At 40.2% G+C, this 23,275-nt stretch overlaps 2 protein-coding genes across 2 annotated transcripts; both read left to right on the top strand.

Annotated features, from left to right (window-relative positions):
- Positions 1–1,309: 1,309 nt before the first annotated feature.
- Positions 1,310–16,835, top strand: dpysl5b (dihydropyrimidinase like 5b). Its single transcript, XM_079572021.1, has 14 exons — positions 1,310–1,451; positions 7,342–7,456; positions 7,550–7,699; positions 11,835–11,993; positions 12,963–13,142; positions 13,210–13,278; positions 13,418–13,462; positions 13,539–13,614; positions 13,736–13,892; positions 13,960–14,101; positions 14,183–14,325; positions 14,409–14,616; positions 14,922–15,093; positions 15,215–16,835. The coding sequence occupies exons 2-14, from the start codon at positions 7,346–7,348 to the stop codon at positions 15,298–15,300; spliced, it is 1,698 nt and encodes a 565-aa protein (XP_079428147.1). The 5' UTR covers positions 1,310–1,451; positions 7,342–7,345; the 3' UTR covers positions 15,301–16,835.
- A 372-nt stretch (positions 16,836–17,207) lies between these two features.
- Positions 17,208–23,012, top strand: mapre3b (microtubule-associated protein, RP/EB family, member 3b). Its single transcript, XM_079571911.1, has 8 exons — positions 17,208–17,338; positions 19,840–19,904; positions 20,103–20,230; positions 20,306–20,451; positions 20,524–20,680; positions 21,276–21,403; positions 21,792–21,944; positions 22,088–23,012. The coding sequence occupies exons 3-8, from the start codon at positions 20,110–20,112 to the stop codon at positions 22,151–22,153; spliced, it is 771 nt and encodes a 256-aa protein (XP_079428037.1). The 5' UTR covers positions 17,208–17,338; positions 19,840–19,904; positions 20,103–20,109; the 3' UTR covers positions 22,154–23,012.
- Positions 23,013–23,275: the final 263 nt, after the last annotated feature.

The raw sequence follows: 23,275 nt of genomic DNA, 5'->3' as shown, positions 1-23,275 counted from the left end.
ACTCTTGTATGAATATGAACTAATTAAAAGGCATTTTAACTTTGTACTTGAAACAATGTAAGAAATGAAGCGTGAATAAAAGACTGTTTCTTGTGATACAATGTGTTTTTGTCCATATTTTCCTATTATGTTTATCCAGTGATTTGGTCTATTGAACATCAAGGGTCATAAGTGACTATGAGCCTAAGGCAGGTTGTAACAAGAGACAGATGACTATTCACTTTCACATTCACTCATTCATTCATTCATTTATTCCTTCATTCCTTCATTCCTTCATTCATGGTTATAGGAAATCCTAATATCTTGATGGAACAGTGCATGTCAAAGTACATATAGAAATACTACACTAATAAAAGGAAGACTTTCTTCTTTTCTAGTAAGAGGCACGAGTGCTAACCACTCTGCCACCTTCATTTTTAAAAATAAAGCATTGTCAGTCTTGTTACTGAAATGGCTTGAGCTTAGAGGGTGATGTCAGTGCTGTGGCTGGCCTTTCATCTCCATATGATGCCTTCACTTCACTCTTGGAAAATGGCACCTTAGAAGTTTGTTGTGTTGTAGGCTAAATTATTTGTGATAAATATGCTTTGTTGTTGTATATTGCATCGTGACTTCAGTCTTCAGTCGTGACTGTTGCCAAAATTAATGTAATCCAAATCCATACAAAGCTCACTCCTCAAAATTATTGTTAAATTAAATAATGTAAAAAATGGTCGTACTAATCATCGTGAATAATAATCTAAGCGAAGCCATTGAACTGTAACAAAATTGTACAGTTTTGTCACCATACCATTTATTTTTATTTTTTATAATAATCACAAATATCCAGAAAAACAGAAGGCAAGACAAAATAGGCACAGACAAATTATTCCCAGGTGATTGAGATCAACATTGCAACAAGCACTGAGCTATCATACCTCCCACTAGAAGAAGAAGAAGAAGAAGAAGAAGAAGAAGAAGAAGAAGAAGAAGAAGAAGAAGAAGAAGAAGAAGAAGGAGAAGAAGGAGAAGGAGAAGAAGAAGAAGAAGAAGAAGAAGAAGAAGAAAAAGAAAAAGAAAAAGAAAAAGAAAAAGAAAAAGAAAAAGAAAAAGAAAAAGAAAAAGAAGAAGAAGAAGAAGAAGAAGAAGAAGAAGAAGAAGAAGAAGAAGACATGCACTTCTCATCACAAACATCTAAAGGTAACTCCTTCCCGGTGAGCCGTTTTTCCTACACTCAGTGAAAGCGCCATCTACGCCCCTGTCTCCCCAAACACGAGAGCCCCCTTCCTCCCTTCCTCGTCCACATCTCGCCTCCCATTGGCCGCCGGCTCAGTTTCTCTGGCTCCGGCGGCCTGTGATTGGCTGCGGACGGGGGGTGAAAGCATCTGCGGCTCTCCGTGGCAGCTGTCCCCCTTCACTGTGTGGCAGAGGCTTTTGCAGCGGAGCAGGGTCTGGATAACTGGATAAAACGGGTAAGAAATCCAACATTTTCTCTAGAAATAACGAAATACATGGCGTTTTTTCAGCGATAGATTGGGCTGCAGACAGCTGTCTTACAGGTGTAGCCTCTTACAGGTCATTCCTTTGCGATCATATCTCCACACGCTTGGTTCCCATTCATTCTCTGCTTGTATCAAAATGTCATCAATTTGAAAGGCATTGCCAAGGGACACAATTGCCATACTCGCACTTTCCTGTGAATATTAACGTTGTTTTCGACACGGTTCACCGTAATGAATGAACTGCAACATTGAGACGTTCATTTTTTTTATTTTTTTTTATTTTTTACAAAGATACACCTAATGACAGTCAGTGGTCACTGGCTGGCACGCGATGTCGAAATGCAAAAGATCAGTCTTCTTTACGCGCACCGTCTTTGCGATTTAACAGCAATACGTGCCATTGTGGAACATTATGTAAGCCTATTGTGTTTTTCCTGTTAAGACCACGTACAGTGATGGGGATCGACGTAATGCATGCATATGTAGTCGAGTTTCTTCGTTAAGAAACACTGTGCACCGTCGTAAATAATCTGTCCGTCTTATTTAGTGATGCGGACTTTACGCACTGCTCCTATATTTGCTGCTGTGCAAGGATGCTGTCGACTCTTTTCTTCAAAGGTTTGCCTGCTCATTGGTGATGCATGTTGGGGGTTAGGGGGCCTCTAATGCAGCACATAGATTTGAATGCATTACATGTAACATACAAGGGCTGGAGGAATAAAGAAGTACAGATCAATACATTTTCTTGAGTGGGAGAAATTGTGGATTTTTGGTCATGCATAGTGAAAATTATGAATGAGACTAGTTGTAAAAATAGTCGTAATTTAGCAAAGCACTTAAATTGCCACCAGTTGCATCACCCGATAGGCTATCTGTGTGACTAAATAGAGATCATTTTATCCTGTTGGATGAATGCTGTCTGCTACAAGTGCACTGAGGCTGCCACACCCCTCTCAGCATCACCGCATGTAATGTCCTCTCTATTACACAGTGTCCCCTTTCCTGCAAAGTGATCAATGTCTCTTTTAAGCCCGTTTCTGCTCGGTCATGAAGACCTTCGGGCATGTGAGCACAGCAACGGTCTGACTGGTGTGTAAATGAGGTTTAATCGTCAGTCAATGTAGTGATTTTGGCGCAGGTGTGGTCATTTTCACTGTAATGATAGGCCTATGCACTGTGCAAAGCAGGCATCTAATGTTCAGCTTCCCAAGACAGACAAATACATGACAATACTTAAGCTGCCATGCCTGATACCAACAATATTAATGTGTGTTAATTGTTAAGGGGTTTAGCTTGGAGTGGACAACATGACAGTGCTGACATGACAACTGATGCTGATTCATACCTTCAATCCAGGAATAAGGTCATGTTGCAAAATATTAGAGAAAAGTTTTCAAGTCTGGACTGGAGTATCCCCTCTTTATCTCCTACTTCTCCATGCAGTACCCTCCTATTTGTGCTCTTCTCCCTGGGCCCCGCATTGGCTTTTTATTGCTACTTAAGCAGCATTTTTTGCCGTTATCATCACTACGCCTTGCATCAGCACAGATAAGCCCACATTAATAATTAAAGTCATTCAACGGACTCCTTCAATCAATTTTTATGGGGTAGCTTGAATAGACTTGTAAGTATTTGGATATTATATTATATTATATTATGTTATATTATTTTATATTATGTTATATTATATATTATCATAATAATTGCACATTTTATTACATTTGATTTTGAAATCTGCTGTAACATTAAGATTATTGCTGCTTGTACCACCAATTCCACTTCAACTACTTTGAGCACTACCACATCAATGATTTGACTCCTATGTAATATTCCCAAGTGCCTTCTTGTTGGACACTAATGACCAATTCATCTGTGCACCTCAAGTCTATATCCCTCATCTCCTCCCATCTCGGCTTGTCTTCTCCAAGGCTCTTTATCACCAGGGCCGGAGCATTTTAAACCCTCCCATGTGACCTCTGTGTACCTCTGTGTATCAGTGCAAAGGAATCAGCAGCTGTCTGCTCAGCTCTGCATCAACGCTCGCATTTGACGCCGTGCGTGTCGGCCCCAAACACGGCCACGGATTTTAAGGATTGTTTCTAAATGTGTCGCCTTGATCCAAAAATACGTGTGACTTTTGTTCATCGCTGGCTGCGGGTTTTTATTGTTTTGCCTGACAGCAACGCTCTCAAACATGCATTCTTTTCCATTCATTTTCTGTTCTGAAATCCAACATATTTTTCAACATTTGGGGATCGGTAAGAATGCCAAAAGCAGGAGGCAGCGCTAAAGAAGATGCTGAGGTTCTCTTTGAGAGCAGCAAAGATGGATGAAAGGAAAATTATTGAATTTACTGTTTTTCGTGGGGGGAAAAAGTCAGGTGGTTTTGCTGTGTAAAAAATATTCTAAGTGGAGTATATCGATTATGGTCTTACAGTGATTTGTGTGATTGGTACATCGAGTATCTCAGACACGTTTAGAGCATAGGCAAGGCAAGGCAACTTTATTGTATTTATCCTGATTATAAGTAACACGGCTATGGTTGACATCATAGTTATCTGCACTGTGACCCTCAGCGTGCTGCTCCAGTGGAGGCAACAGACTGACTGTGCACCAATATTTCCTAAAAGTGCTGATGCAGGCACCAGCCGTAACAGACGCTGTCCTCACTACCACTAAGGACAATGTGCAGTGACCCCCTGCCGCTGCTCATTTATTATTCATTCAGACCTGACTAAACAGTGGCAGCTAGTGGACCCTGGTGTGTCTATTGCACGTGTCCTTATGAGCTTAATTTCACATAACATCAAGTCGACTTGGGAGCAGCTGGTTTGTACAAAGTGGGAAACTGTCTGGCTGTGACACAGCAGAATCCACACCAGCATTATTGAAGTGTTGAGAATAGATTTAGGCTTCTAACTTTGGGGCTTTCAAGTTTTTTTTAAGGTCTTTCCTGGAATACTTTTTGGATTCTACTTAAATTTAGACATTGGGGAAAGTATCAGACATTATGTTTAACCAGTTTTTGGTTTAAATGCAGGTTTAAGTGTGGGGTAGAGTTATCATTGATTGATTTTTATGCCAAAAAAAGGGATGTAAGGTTTAAATACTTGTCGCCGTTGGAAATTGTGTCTTCAGCATTTGAGAATTGAATGGGCGACTCTTCGCAGATGTTAACCAGTCTCTGGTCAAGGGTAACTAGCTGGAAGATCACCGTATTAGCTAGATGGAGCTAACTGGTGCATTCTCCTATGCTTGACAAAAAGGGGAATAAAACTTGTGACCTGATGGTTACAAAATGTATTATCGCTGAGCCATTGATGAAGAAACAGCGTAGTCAGATAAGCCTTTCCCCATCATTCACTGCTACGTCTAGTGAGAGAAGTCCAAAGTTGTGTCGTGAAATCAGAATTAATAAAGAGATGTGTGGCTAAAAGCTTCACAGTTTTTGTTGAGTAGTTTAATATTACAAATACTCTGAGGAGCACAATACAGACACAAATAAAGTTCTGCCTGCCCTGTGCTGCTGTCACAATGATTTCTGCAGCTCTTATAGGTTCTCCCCCAAAGAGAGGTAAAGGTCACAGAAAGATGTTCTCTGATTGGACAGAGTGGCTCAATGATGTCGTCGACCTCTTGTCAAACTGGTCTAAACCTGGATCTTTCCATTGCCACAAAAACACAGCACTTATTCACTAAATCTTAACGTTTTACCACAAAATAAACAACAAAGGTAAGGCATAGAATTTGTATACGGTGCCTCACTCAATCCCAAGCCATAAACACTTAAGCAAAAGTTCCATTCTTCAATTTTTTCTATCACTCCATTTACTGTATAGTTAGAAAATGTAATTCACTCTACATGCCAACACAACAGTCTTTTGAGCAAGTGGTTCTCAAACTCAGAAAGAATTGGGAATACTTCATCTATAACAAATGTACTTATTATTTTTCACTTCCTGACTAGACGCAATACTTGAGTGTCCATTGAGTCAGCATTCCCTCTCTCCCTCGGGGTCGGTTTGGACCAGGCCAAATGGAAAAGTGAAACTCAAGCTTCAGTCTTTAATTATTAGTTAGAGCAGACGAGTGTTTGGTGGTTTCTCGCGGCCCTTTCCCATGCTACTGCTGCCTTGGGGATTGAAAGGTTGAAGATATTGTTATAACCCAGAGGAAAAACAATAGAAAGTTGTGAAATATGGCTTGTTTTTGTCCTCATATGGTGCATCCCTAAGATTACTACGCTGCTCAAGTGCGTCTCAGTCTCTTCCATGTGTTAAGTATAGGCTGTCCCACTGACGCTCATCTCCAGGGAAACAGCTCTTTTATCCCACTCGGTATAAAGCCTGCAGGGGCTGCTTTCTCCTCTGCATCCACCCCCCTCCACCGTGTATACCACACTGCTCACTTAACACACAATGACCTCATTTTATTTTAATTAGCATATCTGTTTTGGTACGTGCTAAACTCCATTTCTTTGTTTTATTTTTTTAAGTGAAATATGTTTCATGCCTTACAAAAAATATGTCTGTGTTTTTAAAGATGCTAAAATAGACCTAAATTGGACTACATTATGTGAAACTGGATGTAAAATGTCTAAACAAGGATAGGTTGCATCTCTGTTGTGTTTATATGCTCTGCTAAATCAAGATCTATATTTTTCTTAACGTCTTTAGTATATTTTTCTTTATACTGTGCACTATACTTGGTCTCTCCCTCCTCTCTCTCTCCTCCTCCATCTTTCCGACTGTTTTTGTTTGACTGAGGTCCATTGTGTCCCAGGCCACATTGCACATAGCCATCCATCCATGCAGAATACAAACCAAACTCAGGGCAACATTTCAGAAAACCGTCTCCAACCACATACTATGGCACAAAATGCTACATATTACGAATGCTATGCAAACCCTGTGCTTTAGACCTGAGTCTTGAGCTTGATTGCAAATCTTATCGCAATTGTAGTTATTAAGAATTGGGTCAGGCATCTTGTCTTTTCTTTTTGAAATACGTTTACTCTCGACCAGTTTCTCCTGCTTTTTTTAGCGTGCCATGCAGACTGTGAATTATAAATCTGCTGCTCACACTTTTGAATATTTCATAGACTGAGATCAAACCCTAAAAGCTCAAAGCCGTAAGAAGTCTCCTGGGAAACAGGTGTCATAAACTGTAGTACGAGTCAGCAACGACTTACTTACAGGCCAAGATGATGATGATGAGGATGATGATGCTTGTGACTTTGCAAGATTATTATGCGTATGTGAAAGATCTGTTTTATTGAGTGTAGCTGGCTTCAGCCTTTTATTCAGCTCAGTGCAACAGCAAGTCTCTGGGGCTGATTGTGACACTGATATCATTTTGTTTTCCATGAGATGTTGGACTGGCAGATGCCGAGTTATTGTTTTGGTTTCCTTGGTCGGTTGGTTCCTGTTGATGTTCTGAACCTCACTCTACAGTTGTGGATAAATGTTTGTAATGTTGTATAGGGCTGGGTGCCGATACTGTAAACGATACTTGGTTTTCGATACCGATGCCAGCCTGGACGATACTTTTTTCGATGCCTACACTACATTATTTGTCCTAGTTAAATTTCCCCCCATTTTTTATTCTTTTTTTTTTCTTTTTTCAATTTTGACCCAATTTTCCTAGTTTTTTCCAACCCCCCCGCATTTTTTCCACTTTTTCTTTTCTTGTCTTTCACTTTTACCAAAGGGTACTCAGCCCTAATGTTCTATTGTAATTGAAAACTTCTCAATATGCCTGGTTCTACTCTCAGTGTGGTTGCTTTGTATGCCTTGAGAATGAATAAAGTTTTGATTAATTGAGTCCCATACTATACTATATTTTTTGTTGTTGTTGCCAGGACGATGTCTACCAACGCGGGGTCCATGCGAATCCTCATCAAAGGAGGGAAGGTGGTCAACGATGACTTCACCCATGAGGCGGATGTCTACATTGAGAATGGGGTCATCCAGCAGGTACAGGCCTCCAGTTTGTGTTTACGTGATGTTGTAAAAACGATGGGTAAAATGTTTGATATAAGTCCTTAACCTGCCTTGTGTCTTGATCAGGTTGGGAAGGAGCTGATGATTCCCGGGGGCGCTAAAGTCATCGACGCCTCTGGGAAACTGGTGATTCCTGGCGGGATTGACACCTGCGTTCACCTGGAGCAAAACTTCATGAACGCCGCCATCCAGGACGACTTCTACAACGGCACCAAGGTACACGCTCCCACATGTGCACACTTGATTTAACCAGTGTGCACATGGCAACTTTTATGATGAGCCCCTATTGTTTGAAATCGACTGCATAAAGAGTAGACGAGTTCAACAACCTTCTTCTTAATGGAGAGCAATCAGTGTGGAGGTATGAGGCAGCTGTATCTCAGTTTAATAGAGACTAATGATCACACGTGTTGTGCTGATAGCGCTGCTGGATGTCTGAAAACAGTTGTCACCAAAACAGACCAGACACACCCCTTTGCCCACAACTGTTCCCTCTGCACTCGTCCCGGCTTTAGTTGTACTTTTCCAATGAATACTTGGCATGTTTTCCACTGTCCCCTGAGACACGGAGCGCAATGGAAGATTTACTAATTAGGAGATTTGAAATTTTAATGAATGAAGGCATTGTCCCTGCAGCCCAATGAAATGTAACCCTATGAGGGTGTAGCTTTCTCTTTCTCTGCGGGGAGGTATTGTGACACAAAAGAAACACCCAAGAAGAATCTTCAGACATCCAGGTAGATCAGTAAACAGAGAATTAAATTGATTTAACTGTACATTTTATTGATGTGCACTATTCTTCACAATCTTTGGGAAGTCAGTCACCAACCTCGGCCCTGGAGAAGGATTTGGTTCATTCTGAAATCTTGTCTATACTTAAATAAAGCTGTATTGATTCACCATACGTTGTGTGTTGATATAGAAGTATACAAATGGCTAAAAACAAAAAAAACTTGAAGCTGTGGTAGAAAAACATGGTAATTTGAGTCTGGAAGTGTCACAGGAACACCTCATAACATCTGCATGTGGGGGTTGAGGTCTTTAAAAGGGCATGGACTGAAAAAGTGCATGAATGAAACAAAAGAACACTCCATCATAACATGTTTAGAATCTCAAAACATTTGGACTTTTATTAAATGTACTTTACGGATTTCTTAGTGTGCGCTTCAAACTTAAAAAGCTTCTATCCCTTCATCGAATCAGATAGTTTATGTTTTACAATCATGCAATAATGTATTTTTGAATACAGATCCCGAGAGAAAGAAAATTGATAAACTCACTTTTCGCGTTTAAAATATATAATATCAACCTTTCCAGTTCTATTTCCGTCTACTTCCTTAAATAGAAGGTGGCTATTTTGAGGAAATACAAATCTGTTCTTTCATTTCCTGGAGAATCTGTTGGCAGTGCGGCGGCAGAGGTTCAGCTGCAGCTGAGGCTTAGCGACACGTCAGGCTCGAGTCCAGAGGAATGCCAGCTGAAGTGGGTCGTCTGTGCCTGCGTGCGTGTGTGTGTGTGTGTGTGTGTGTGTGTGTGTGTGTGTGTGTGTGTGTGTGTGTGTGTGTGTGTGTGTGTGTGTGTGTGTGTGTAGTTGTGTGTGTGTATGTGTGTGGAGGAGGGGGTTCAATGCTTCACATAATGCCAGTTTACCCCAGCTCCCTGTCATCCCAACTCACATCCCCCTCAAAAGAAGACTGACCTCACTGCCATGGCAACCTGCCCAATGCCAGAGAGAATATAACCCAGCATAAGAAAGGAGATGGCCTTCTACATTTTGAGCAGGAATATTGCAGGAAAAAAACACATTTCAGAAATATTTAGTGACTGGACAAACTAACAATAAATCAAGACTCAGAAATATCTTAAAATACGGAAGATTCAACCGTGCGATTTTTGCTCGCCTCTCATATATAGGCGGCGGAGAAGTCCTTGGACACATTCAGCACAGCTATAGTTCTTGTGGTAATCAGGCTGAAGACGTCCATAGATTGAGAGCAGAGCGGAGCGTGCGTGGAATTGTGTGGTCTCTATGGTTACAGTGTTGCCACGGAAACATCCAATCCCCCAAAAACTATTTCCCTCCGACTGTCTGCATCCTCCCTGGCATGGCCCACCCATTATTCTGCAACCAACCACTGCCTGCCGCACGGGTTTTTAGAAGTGGGTCAGCGTCGAAAAAGATTTGGAATAAATCTTCACTTTACAGTTAACAGGGCTCATTTTACACACATTCGCATTAACACTTGAGAGTAAATATGAATATGCATTTCAGAACATGTTTGTAGAAGTCTAAACTACAGGGTCAGCAGGTTTTACACATAAAAAGACCCCCTGGAGAGGATGGATGCTTTGCGGTTTCCAAAGGATACTGAAATAATTGCAATTTAGCAATGTGCTTAATGTTTATTGCAACCATTCACATTGGGATTTTGATTCAATTGCTTTTACTTTTACAACTAAGTATACGAGATACGTGACAAAATATATACTTAAACACCTTAATATTAACCTGTTCACTAAAGAGGTGGTGTTAAAAGAAACATTTTGGAATAGAAAGTAGATTTAGTAAAACATGTATAGACTTGCATATATTTGACCCCATCTTGTCATGCAAGTTGCAAACTGTATTTAACTAACTGTTCTGTGATCTGGGGTTGCTCCAGTTGGTCAGGGTTAGGTTCAGCGTCACTATTGGCTCAGAGAATGAGATCAGCTGACTACCTGAGCATCCTGAACGACCAGGTTAGTCCATCAGTTCTTCTCTCCTGATGGCACAGGAAAGGCAGTGTATGATTACAATAATGCAACTGAGTTACACGTATGACACACTTTTCAAAAGGATTCAGTACACACCAAATCATGAAAGTTGTTCTTATTATGTCAGCTCATTTTTGTGTAGGCCTACTTGTACTTTATAATGTGGCATAGCGTCAGGCAGTGTAGTTGCACAGTGCCCTCCTTCTGTCTCTTCCCCGCTTTGAATCCCTCTTTTCCATGGATTATGTTCCCAGCAGGAGCCTGGGATCTTCAACAGAGTAACCCAGTGTTTGGGGTTTACGTGTCACATCACCATTTGCTGCGGTGCTTAGAGATAATGAGGGAGACCAGATTTATGCAGCCTGACTAGAGACATTACACTACATTACATTACACTAAAACAGATTGGGGAAAAGCTGTTCTACTCCTGTCCAGTTATGTATTGAAATATGTCCAGTTATGTATAGAAAAAATCCTTTTTAGTTGTCAATGACTTGGCAATGCAATTGCTCGTCCACATTGATTTGCACTGTATGAAATTTCTTGGTACATAACTGTTTTTATCCACATTTGGATCACAAAAGATAACCCAGACCCAGTGGATTCTCTTTGGTCATTGACACTGACCTTACCAAGCAGGGACAAAAAAGATATCATGCATTTTTAAACACCACACATGTCCTTTCATCGTTAAGAGTTGTTTTTTTAAAAGTTTTTTTACAATGACTTCACACCACAGTCACTACATATTAATTAAGGTCACGCTCAGAGACAGTAAATCCCACAATCCCTCGCGACAATCCCAGTGTCCTCTGCCATCTCGGTGTCTGACAGAGTCCCCCCCCCCCCCACAGCGACTCTGACTGATGAGACAACACGCTTACACGCACAACATACTGCGTCTCTAAGCCATTTGCAAGCTTGATCTTTGCGGATGATGCGGTTCCCATAGCAACGAGACATATACAGGTGGCTATGTCAGGTGGCTGATCGACAAGTAGAAAATACGTCCTCCATCATGACTTTGGTCGACCGTTTTCGTACCCCATGCCATACTTTATGCGTTATCTCATCTGGATTCAATGTGATGAATTCAGATGGAAGCACAGGAGGGTGGGGACCTGTAAAAGGCAGTGACTGAGCAGTATCCGTTGCCATGACGACACAGAGGAGCATTTTTTTTTTATCCATCTTGCGGAAATGAGAGAGACAGCCAACCACTCCTAATATTGCATCACCTTGTTGTCCTAGTTCCCTCTATTCAATGAAACCTTTGCTTAGCCTCAAATCTTGCTGCAGGATTAATTGATAAGAATAATTTATTGAGTAATATTGAGTTATATGTGTGATGATGGATGATTGCCTTCAGGGGCTGATTGGAGCATTGATTTCCTATATACATATTTTATACATCGGTGATAGATATCTGAACTTGTTAATTTCAGACTGACACATTGAAATACACAGAGACACTTCATTGTTAGGTCCTATCCCTGTTACTCAAACAAAGTGAGTTTGTTACTGTGCCATCATTATTTACCCCTCTCTATCTATGCTCCATTGTCTCACCCCTACATCCCTGTCTGTTCCTCAGGCGGCTCTGATGGGTGGCACCACTATGGTCATGGGTTTGGTGCTGCCCGAACAACACTGCTCCCTGGTGGACGCCTTTGAGAAGTGCAAGGACCAGGCTGACGCCAAGACGTGCTGCGACTACAGTCTGCATGTCGGGGTGACGTGGTGGGGAGCCAAGGTAAACCCAACATTTTGTAAACAACAAAAACACTACATTCGACTGTTATTTTTCTTTGAGAATTCTAAATAAAGCTACAGAGTGAATATATCTGAAATGTGAAGTGACCTGGATTAAACCTTGGTAGATCTGGGTTAACACACATGCTCAGTGGGCACATTATATGTGTGATTCATTCAGCCAGTGGCTCAAAAGTCTGCTCCTGGCACTGTAGTACTATGTGTGCCATATCCGATTATAGTATGCAGCAAACACCGCAGTCAAGCCTCATAGCATCTGTTTTCATTTATTATGGAAGGCAGAGGATAATGTTTCTGCCAAATAATGTAAAAAAATAAATAAATAATGTTTATTGATTATCTGATTATAGTAGGTGAAAAAAGGAGCTTTTAATGAAAGTACATGAAATTAGCTGGTGTCAAGAGTGTGTGGGAAAGGCACTGACCATCAAAAGGCAGCATTACATAACATACTGCAATACTGTTATTTCAATATTAAGCACATTTACCAAGTCTTGCCATTTTTCCCCAGCCCTAAACTACTTTGTGGTGTTTTGTATCTTCTTAACATGGGCTGACAGCTGCTGTTGTTTGTGTGCTGAAACAAGGTGAATGAGCTTTGACCTGCTTTCATTCTTGCCTTCAGCTTTAACACCTTTTTATGACTGCTTTCTGCACTCTCTGCAACATGTAATTATGGTAACTTCCTTTCTGTTGGCTTGAGGTTTATGTACAATATTATCAAAATCCACCAATTTATCTATTAATTCTATTTCCACAATAATCCAAAAACAAAACTTTATAAACCTTATTTATCCACAACAGAAATTCCTTGGTAAATAACACCATGATACACATTATATATACACATAAAGATAATGTAAAAAACTGTAAAAAAGGAAGAAAAAAAACAGCAAAATAGGTATACACATCATTCTAAATCAACTCTCTCCCTTATGTAACATTTTAGGTGAATAATGAGATGGAGACCCTGGCGCGGGAGCACGGCGTGAACTCCTTCCAGATGTACATGGCCTACAAAGACATGATGATGCTGAGGGACTGCGAGCTGTACCAGACTCTGCAGACCTGCAAGGACATCGGGGCCATCGCCCGGGTCCACGCTGAGAACGGAGAGCTGGTGGCCGAGGTCTGGATCACATACATGCACTGGCCTTGTACATTAAAATCATTTATTAACTACGCTGGTTTTGTAGGGCGCCAAAGAGGCTCTTGAGTTGGGCATCACGGGACCAGAAGGGATTGAAATCAGCCGACCCGAGGAGGTAAGGGCCTGAGAGAAGATGGTTTAGAATTCATGCCATCTAAGACAGTTGTTTGCTCGCTTATCTTTTCAAACTCAGCTTGATAGTAGGTCACAAGTTTCAGAATATTTGTCTTTATATCCTTGTTTGCTTCTTGCAGCTGGAGTCAGAAGCCACACACAGAGCTATCACTATTGCAAATCGTGTAAGCCATACAGCTTGTTTTTTAATCTTCTCTGCTGATTATAATATATAAATGAATCAGTGTTTATTCTTCTTAGGCTCGTTGCCCGATCTACCTGGTTAATGTGTCCAGTACATCTGCTGGAGACATGATCGCTGCTGCAAAGATGCAAGGTGACACATGTTTAAATTGTTATTAATTGGTAACACAAAAAGCAAAGATGTGCATTTATAACAGTGGATGCCAACGCACATTGAAATAAAATTCAGACTTGTCCTGTGCTTGTGACTACAGATAAAGTGGTCCACGCGGAGACCACAGTAGCCCATGCAGTACTGAGCGGGATGCAGTACTACCACCAGGACTGGGTGCACGCTGCTGCCCACGTCCTGGTGCCTCCTCTGCGCATCGAACCAAATACACCTGGCTACCTCATGGGCCTGCTGGCAAAGTATGTTCGGAATCAATCCAAATATACTGAATATGCATTATTTATTATTATTTTTATTTTTTTTCAGTGATACTCTGAGTGTTGTGGCATCAGAACATCGCCCGTTTAACATCAAGCAGAAAGCTCTTGGGAAGGAGGACTTTACTAAGATCCCCCACGGAGTAGCTGGAGTCCAGGACAGGATGAGTGTCATCTGGGAGAGGGGAGTGGTATGTATACTCACTTAAATTACTATTTGTCCTTGCCTAACACTTTCTCCTACTAATTTTGTATTTAATCTGATCTCCTAGGTAACAGGAAAGATGGATGAAAACCGCTTTGTGGCTGTAACGAGCTCTAATGCTGCCAAGATCTACAACATGTATCCACGTAAAGGGCGCATTATCGCCGGTGCTGACGCCGATGTGGTCGTTTGGGATCCAGATGCAACAAGGTGAGAATCTATTTTTGATTTCTAGTCTGTTTAAACAATGCAAGTTTATATTTCTTAAGTTAAACGCCTTTGTATTTGTGCAGGATTATCTCCGCAAGCTCCCAGGTGCAGGGTGGAGACTTCAACCTTTACGAGGGGCAGAGGTGCCACGGTGTGCCACTGGTCACCATCAGTAGGGGGCGTTTGGTTTGTGAGAACGGTGTGTTCATGTGCGCTGAAGGATCTGGGAAATACTACCCTCAGCGCATTTTCCCGGACTATCTCTACAAGAAGATGGTGCAGAGAGAAAAGGTTACTCAAACTGTCACTTTCTATCAATAATACATAAAAAAAAAAAAGTTTTTATCTGTACAGTACTTTTAATGTGTTTCCTTGATGTAATGTGACGTGTTGTAGTACATTGTGCAGAACAGACTTTTTTAGTTTCTATTTTCAGTGCATCTCCTGCTCTATACTGTCTTAGATCAGTGTGTGGCTTTAAGAGATTGTATTTGAGTCTAGGTTTGTTGTTAAATGTAAGATATAGTTACAAATACCTGATAACTATGGTTTGGGAGTTGCAAAAAAGACTCAAGATTTTCCTTTACCCTTTTCAGTCTCTGACCTACAAAGGAGTTGAAAGGGACCCGTACTCCGGTGATGTGGCCAAGATTGCAGTGACTATGAAGAAGGAGCTTGGTCTGGGCCCCATTGACGGTGAAACTCCTAAAGGTCCTCGAGCGCATCAGGGCGTCCGGGATCTACACGAGTCCTCCTTTAGCCTCTCAGGTAGAATTTAACTTAACAAATACACAATATCAAGCTTTATTTTCCATTGTCAAGTTAACTGACTCACACAGATAATACTTTTGCAATGATTTGCATATTTTATGAATTCATTTTTTCCCAGGATCTCAAGTTGATGACCACATCCCCAAGAGATCCTCGGCCCGGATCCTGGCCCCTCCTGGCGGCCGCTCCAGTGGGATTTGGTAATCTGGTCATGGAAATGCGCAACTCCGAGCCTCATTGTTTTATTTGTTATTTTTTTGCGAAACCAGGAAAACTGCACTGATTTTCACAAAAACAGATATAAGGGAATAATATATGTAAAATACAACTATTGATACCCAAAAGTTTACATAAAAAACTTAATTGTCTTAATTAGAGTGATTGATTTGGGTGCTTTGCAAAAGTCATCATATCCGAACAGAGAAGTATACTTTATCAAACATGCAAGAAACCAGTACAGTTTTTGGTGGTCTAAACGGAAATAATATTGACTGGATTATTTAAAAGTAATAGCCTTGGAACCATTGTCTGATAGCCCTGCACATATATCATACCGAACACAGTAGGCAAAATGGCTTTAGACTTGTATGAAAATGATGTGACTTATGTTTGTGACTACACCTCCCACTGTGCCCGACTTCCTGCTGCACCGTGGGCTTGTCCGACAGTGTTTTTATTTCCATCGGATGATCTCTGCCGTATGGTGATGAAATCCAACTGCTTCAAACACATCTGTGCCCTGTTTAGGTTAGACTTGACCCCAGCAAGGCTTATACGTTCACTGCTCTGCAATTATACCATGCTGCATATCTCCAAGCATCTCGTCCTCCTCACTAGTGTTCATGCAAAGGTGGAAGGAGAAGCAATAGTTGTGACCTCATAATGAGAAAAGAAAATTATAATAAAAAAAGATCTTGCGCTCTGCATGTGGCTCTATTAAAAACTGTTAGTAAAAATAAATGCATAATAAATATCATGGGGGCAAACTGTTTCTTGTAACATATTCAAACATTTGTAAGGAACGTGTGCCTTCTTGAATCTAGAATCTGACTGAAGGTGCTTATTATGTGCTGCTAAAGCGCTAACATATCATAATAATGCACTTGTTGCAGGTTAGCAGTTTAGGGCATAGGAATATAATAGTCTTTTCTGTTGTTATTGTCTATAACAAATGTAAACAATTGGGAAATAAGACGGTATTATCACCTGATTTGTCATAATTATGATATCTGTGCAATATGCTAACCTGTCAGTAGCATCAAATAGATTCATAAAAGCAACTTTCCTATGTTAGGATTCTAAGGGATTTACTGGTCAAGTCTCCACAGGCAGATAGATTGAGCTGCACTGGCTAAGAAGACTACTCCTCTCACCTCCCAATTCTGTCCTTTCTGCCTAACAGTATTATATTTATATGTGATCACAATTATGACTGTGTATATTTAGGATCTTTGTATTTTAGTTTAAAGAACGTGCCATCATTACTCACCTGTGCCACATTAACGTTGTGCATGAGACGCACCACATGAACTGTCTGTCAAGAGGCATCATCTGAACAACAACTGGTGCTGTTTTTTACTATTAACCAACATTTTAATGTGAATGGATTCATTGTTTGAAGGCATAAAGTGCTCACTGGCTGTGTGTTTGTAGATTGTTGTTGTGCTGGACAGTGAAACTGTTGACTCTGTAAGTGGCTGCTTTGTTTCTTACCACAATTAAAATGTGTGAAAAATAAATTATAGTGTTGTTATTATTATAAATCAAAATTCAGTTACGTATACATTATAAAACTATTAACACCAGTGATTGAAATACTTACTGGAATAAAATGCCATGTTGAGCTTATGCACAATTTGCAATAAAACATTTCCCATTGTCTGTAAATAAATAAATAATAATAATAAATGTAGGCTCTAAAATATTCTTTCCTCCACTTATATAAATTTTATGCCACAATTGTAAAATAACGAAATAATATTACTTTTGGCTTTAAATAAAATAATGGCCTAACATGGTTCGCGCTGTGCACCGGACGTTTTCGCCAACATGGCCGGTTGAGAAGCGCCAGTTGCACAGAACGTAAAGCAAAAAGCCTGCAACTGCATGGCGCATGCGCAGTGTGAGCAGCTTAGGTGGGAGCAGTCTGGCGCAACTTGCTGAGGTAAGAGTCGGGTTATAGCAACAGAAAGCCATCATCTGAACAACGGGACCGCCGAGTGAGGCTGACTGTGGCACTTCAGTGAGTATTTTCTTATCCGTGTAACTTAAAATGTACTCTTTTATTAATTTAGCGTTGTTTTAAGGCCAGAGATTTTTTGTGCACGTGAAAGAATTACTTATAAATAACACCCCGGCGAGGGCAGACAGCGCTGTCATTCTTTCTCGGGTAATGTGCCTGTGTTTTAACAGAAAGGCCTGCAGAGGGGGTAACGCCAGTGTAATACTATTCTTACACCTGATACTTGGCCACATTAATATTTCCTACACGTTTTTTGCTCGGAAATTAAATATACAGACGCACAATAAAAGCACAACATGAAGCCTATTTCTGGAAAAATCCATGAGGCAGCGTTAGCAATTAGCCAGCAGCTAGCGGTACAATACTGAGTCCACAGAGCGAGCGAGCAGACTGGCACCGGGCAGAGGGGATCACAGGGGGCCAGTGCAAAGTGCACAATGCGCAAGACTTTCACTTTTACCTTTTTTTTTTCCCTTTCGGCCCATATTTTGTCCTGGTTCCATTTCAATGCAGACTTTTTTTTTGCTATTTGCGTTGCTGTTATTGTAATGTTTTATATTGTTTTGATCTGTAGTTTAGTTTTCTGCATTATAGTGCAGCATTCCTTTCTTTTTTTGTAATTTTGTGTTTGCGCTTGGCTGTTGCTCTGCATTTCAGTGTTGTCTTTTATCCACAACTGCAGACATAAGAGGGTCTATTCAACTGGGATTATTGTGTTGTTTGCTTATTCAGGATTTTTGGTTGGCCAATCATGCGGGTAGATTTACTCTTGGTCAAAAGGTCATTTTGACGTCACGCTATTATCATCACACCAGAAACTGAATCAACTAAACTTATTTGGATGAAAGTCAGTAACACTTTTATTTTGTGATTCTCTGCAAAGTCTTCATTGTAATCTTTGCTCTGTAACAACTGATCAACAATAATATGTATGATCTAAAGTTTTTAAATCTTAAATTATTAAATATACATATCTATAATGTGTTTCAAAAACTGGGTTGGTTATAGTTAACTCTTTCTCAAATTATGGGCAAAATGATTTAACATTTGCCATTAATAAATGTGTTTGAACTATTAAAGACTATATCAAAATAAACAGGGCTGGAACAAAATAGTTAGTTGCGGTATTATATTATTATTATTATCATTATTATTGTATCCAAAACCACGCATTGCAATACTTTGATACCCAACTCAGTTCTAGAAAAAAATGTGTTTGAGGTATTCCTGTTTTGTTGGTAATGATAACAAAAAAAAAGATCCATGTTTTTTAATTGCACTTTTCAAAATAGTCGTGTCAGGCTCTTTTATAATTAATTTATTATGTTTGGAAACTCACTTTGTGCTTTCTTATTGAATTAACTGTGGGTATAGTACTGCAGTTTGTTTTGAAGACAAATCGTAATACTTGCATAATACATGCATTAGAATATATTGTATTGCAATATGTATTATATCATATCAACCACCCTGTGTTGTCATAGTTGCAATTTTATCTAATGCTGCCATTCAAACTAATCCTTTAACGTATCCTTTTTATTATGTATTTATTTGTTTCACATATTTTTGTCATAATAAAAGTGTTACTTGGATCCAGTGGGCCCTTGGGAGACAGGAAGTGATTGCTGAGCGCGGCATCCTGCAACTGTTTATGCTGGAGTCCGTCTTTTCACAGGAAATACTCCAGCAGAGTTGGACTTTAGACCAGTGTTCATTTCGTCGACTAAAATATTTAGTTTTAACTTTAGTCAAAGTGTTATTTTTGACGACTAAAATTGGACTTAAACTAAATTAAAAGTTTCTCATGAGACTAAAACTATGACTAAAATGTCCAGATATTTTAGTCGACTAAAATAAGACTAAATAAAAATGAAAGGGAGAGACTAAAATCATCTAAACTTCTATTGACCGTCTGAAAGAGCCTCAGATCATGTAAATTCACAGCCAAAGGATCAGCTCTGAGCTTTGTTCATGTGGAGCAGAAACATGAAGCAGAGGAACAAGATTAAATATGATTATAATGAATATTATCAATGCAAAGTTACTAAATTTACTTGCAATTTTAGTCGACTAAAACTAGACTAAAATTGAAGATATTTTTTTGACTAAAACTGGACTAAAATTGAAGATATTTTTTTGACTAAAACTAGACTAAAATCGAATTACATTTTCGTCAAAAGACTAAGACTAAAACTAAATTAAAATATGTTGTCAAAATTAACACTGCTTTAGACCGTTTCTGCCGCTGTGATAAATGGTAGCTGCGATTTGGTTTATTGGATCCAGTCGGGGGGGACTTTGGCTGCCGACATGAGCTGTGATGAGTTACAGCGTGTTGAAGCTGGAAGAGGATTAACGGGCAGATTATTGAGCGACTGAACTAGTGACTCACTGCTGTTCATCTGTGGTGCCACTTTCAGCGCTACATTTTTTTAGGCAGAAATCGTGAAATATTCCAGTGATACTCTTTATAAAAAAATGCATGCTTTTTTTTGCCACAGGTTTCTTGAAGGTGGCTCGGCACAAACCAGTTCATAAAGTTCAGTCTTACAATAACCAAGTGCAGGTGAGTGAGTAGTGTCTTATTGTGTAACATATGCATTTCTTTCTGCAGCTTATAATAAAGCGCAAAACATTACATTCTTTTGCATGTGGATAGAAGGTGTGTTAGAATTTAATTGAAGGGCATACCCTCTATAGATGCACTGTAAATATGTTATTGGCCAAAATGACTTGACACCAGTATAATGTTTCTTCTCCACAGCCTGAGGATGGCGGTGAATGTTTACTCCACGTCTATGAACGTAGACAACCTGAGTCGCCATGACATGTTGGCTTGGGTCAACGACTCCCTACTGCTCACATACACAAAAATCGAGCAGCTATGTTCGGGTAAGCCTAGAGATATATTCATCATGACTGTTCAATTATTCATTCATAAAATTCTGTGATTGTGAAATCCAACAGGTGCCGCCTATTGCCAGTTCATGGACATGCTTTTCCCAGGCTGCGTACTGTTGAAGAAAGTCAAGTTTAACTCTAAATTGGAGCATGAATATATCCACAACTTCAAGGTCTTACAGGCTGCGTTCAAAAGAATGAACGTTGACAAGGTGAGAGGGGTTTTTGATTTTGTTGCAACTGATAATTACAGTCAATAACAATGTTTCACAATACTTCTTCAGATCATCCCTGTGGAGAGACTGGTAAAGGGAAAGTTTCAGGACAACTTCGAGTTCCTCCAGTGGTTTAAAAGGTTTTTCGACGCGAACTATGACGGGAAAGAGTACGACCCTGTTATGTCTCGCCAGGGCTTGGAGGCATCGCCGTTGCCCAACCCAGGTAGGCGCCGACTCGAACAACCGGATTCGCTTAAGTCCGAGAGCTCCACCAAATACATCCTGATATAAAGCAGTTATTGTAGCCGTGCGTGTCACTGTGTTGCTCATCTTCATCCCACGTCCCGCTCTAACCAGGTGTCAGTCATCACAAACCTAAGAGAGCCTCCCGTGCAGGTAACCTCTGTCAGCAGCATGTATGTGTGCTGTGAGCGCTATCCTCAATTAATAATATATTTTTTTAGGAATCTCAAAGGTGATTTACCATCAGAACAATGCAAGAAAATTCATTTGTTGTGTTAATGTTACAAAACCATAATTTATTAATCTTCAGTTTAATTTTGTAAACTGCATATTTAAGTGCAAAAATGAGTAATTAAGATGAATAAATCAGACTTAGACACTCAGAGATGGATACGGTATACAGCATTTCACTTGCCTGACTGGTTTAAAAGCTGAGCATGGTCTGAAGCGTGCTAAGAGTTGTCAGTGCAATGGCATTAAGAAGAAAGGCATAACTTTATAAAGAGCTTGTTGCATGTTAAGAATGGATGCTTTAATGAATCCATTTGTAACTCGTGTGTCCTTGTGTGTTCTAGGCCCAGTGAGAACATCTCCCACAGGCCCTAAGTGTGTCCCTCCGCCCCAGAGGCAGATAGCTACAGCGCGCAGGCCTCCCGTCACACGCAACGGAGGAGACGCCGAGCTGGTGGAGCTCAACCAGCAGGTACTGTGTATGTGCCTCAAACATCTACAGCATGGTTGTTTAATGTATAGTGTAACTTTTGCAGTATAAAGGGAGATGGATTTAGGGAACTCAAGAAAGTGAGTGAACCAAACCCTGAACCCTTTCAAGTTACCTCGATTTAGGCCAGTGCTGGTATGCTCATTCTGAGAAAGGCTCGAGTCCACTCAAAATAGCATTGCACACATGTGGGAACTTTTCCACACAGGCCCTGAAGCCCGTTTTTGAGCTGTGTTGGAACAAAAGGCGGATTATCCCGCCTTTACACTTAGATATGAAGTTTTTCCTTCTGAAACGCAAGATGTAGAGTATACTGTGCACTTGTTTTTGGATTACTAAAAGGTTTTACCTTGTTCTACCTTGCCCATAGCTGCTGGACATGAAGCTCACTGTTGACGGCCTGGAGAAAGAGAGAGACTTCTATTTTGGAAAACTGAGAGACATTGAAGTCATTTGTCAAGAACATGAAAACGAGAACAACCCTGTCCTCTCTAAAATCATAGACATACTTTACGCTACAGAGGTAAGTGTCCAAAGCTCCAAAGTCCAGGCTAGGCTAATGGTTTATAAAAACCATTATTAAAAAGCTGTGTATGTATAGCGATCATTGCCAAAAATAATGGATGCTTCTGTATTTTTTTTTGTCTTGTTGCTTGTGTCTGGCAGGATGGCTTTGCACCACCAGAAGATGAAGATATTGATGAAGGGGCTCGAGACCAGGAAGAATACTAAACCCCCTTTTTCATCACATCCTCCCTCTCTCTATTCAACCTGTTACTTACATATGTCCCATTTGCTTTACTTTTGACACTTAGCCCCTACCTCTCCCCCAAAACATGGCCCTTTTACTAGCAATGAACACTACAAAAAGCCAGGCTATGGCTTAACCTGACTTATACTCTAACATGTTGCCAGAGTAGACAAATGTACGGCTAGTGGGTTGTTTTTGGTTAATAGCGTTGAGATTAATAATGTAGGAATCCTGCACTTGTGGCCTGGAGCCATCCGTGCTGTCTGTCTGAAGAGATGCAAACGGTCACTTTTTCCCAAAACATCTAGGTTTTCAGTGCAAATTTACAGAGGCTTTCAAAGGGGTCGTGCTCATATGCTCTATGCTTGAATGCAAAGTATTTTATGACTTCTTTAGGATACTGAATTAGATACCTGCAGTTGACGGATGTTTACAGGTTAGGAGGAGCAGACAGGAGTAAAGCGGTAAAGAAACCTGGAATAAAAAATACATTTGCTTGGAGACATTTTTCCTATAGCACAACATTTGTCTGATACACAAGGAAAATGCATGAGTCACAACTTGTTGAAATACATGGCTTATAGTAATCTCTTGGTACTTTTGCTGTAACTGCTGCAAGACTATATCAGCTTGTCTGCGTTTGCCTGTCTGCTTCCCCAAACTAGGACTAGTGTGAACTGTGGGAAATGCATTGACTAAATGTACAGGAGCTGAAAATCAGATTGGTCCCTTGAAGACAAAAAGCTGCATATTCGTATATATATATATATATATATATTTTCAACATATTTCATACGACATATTTTCATCCAACACAAACATATCACTGACTTTGAAGCTCTTGTGCATAAGAAGTCGTCATTCCGAGGTGAACACTATGTGTATGTACTTCTTCATTGACTTGTCTTACCAGAGAGTTGCTCATGAAACAATTATGACTGCTTGTTTATGAGACAGCATGATGTATTTATGTTTTATTTATTTATGTTTTTTAATCTGCTCTACACACTTTCAGAAAAAAATATGTGGTTTTGGATTTGGGGAATTTGAAGGTGCACTAAATGTAGCAAATTGTTTGAAAAGATCCAAAATGCCAAGATGCA

The sequence above is a fragment of the Gobius niger genome, assembly GCF_951799975.1.
Source record: "Gobius niger genome assembly, chromosome: 15".
NCBI lineage: Eukaryota > Metazoa > Chordata > Actinopteri > Gobiiformes > Gobiidae > Gobius > Gobius niger.
This window is presented reverse-complemented; position numbering and strand designations above follow the sequence as displayed.

Excerpts from the sequence above, each read along its gene's own strand:
- dpysl5b (XM_079572021.1), top strand. The coding sequence starts at position 7,346 with ATGTCTACCAACGCGGGGTCCATGCGAATCCTCATCAAAGGAGGGAAG. Across the intron at positions 13,143-13,209 it reads ACGGAGAGCTGGTGGCCGAG|GGCGCCAAAGAGGCTCTTGA; the intron begins GTCTGGATCACA and ends CTGGTTTTGTAG. Across the intron at positions 13,893-13,959 it reads CTCATGGGCCTGCTGGCAAA|TGATACTCTGAGTGTTGTGG; the intron begins GTATGTTCGGAA and ends ATTTTTTTTCAG.
- mapre3b (XM_079571911.1), top strand. The coding sequence starts at position 20,110 with ATGGCGGTGAATGTTTACTCCACGTCTATGAACGTAGACAACCTGAGT. Across the intron at positions 20,231-20,305 it reads AATCGAGCAGCTATGTTCGG|GTGCCGCCTATTGCCAGTTC; the intron begins GTAAGCCTAGAG and ends GAAATCCAACAG. Across the intron at positions 21,404-21,791 it reads TGGTGGAGCTCAACCAGCAG|CTGCTGGACATGAAGCTCAC; the intron begins GTACTGTGTATG and ends CCTTGCCCATAG.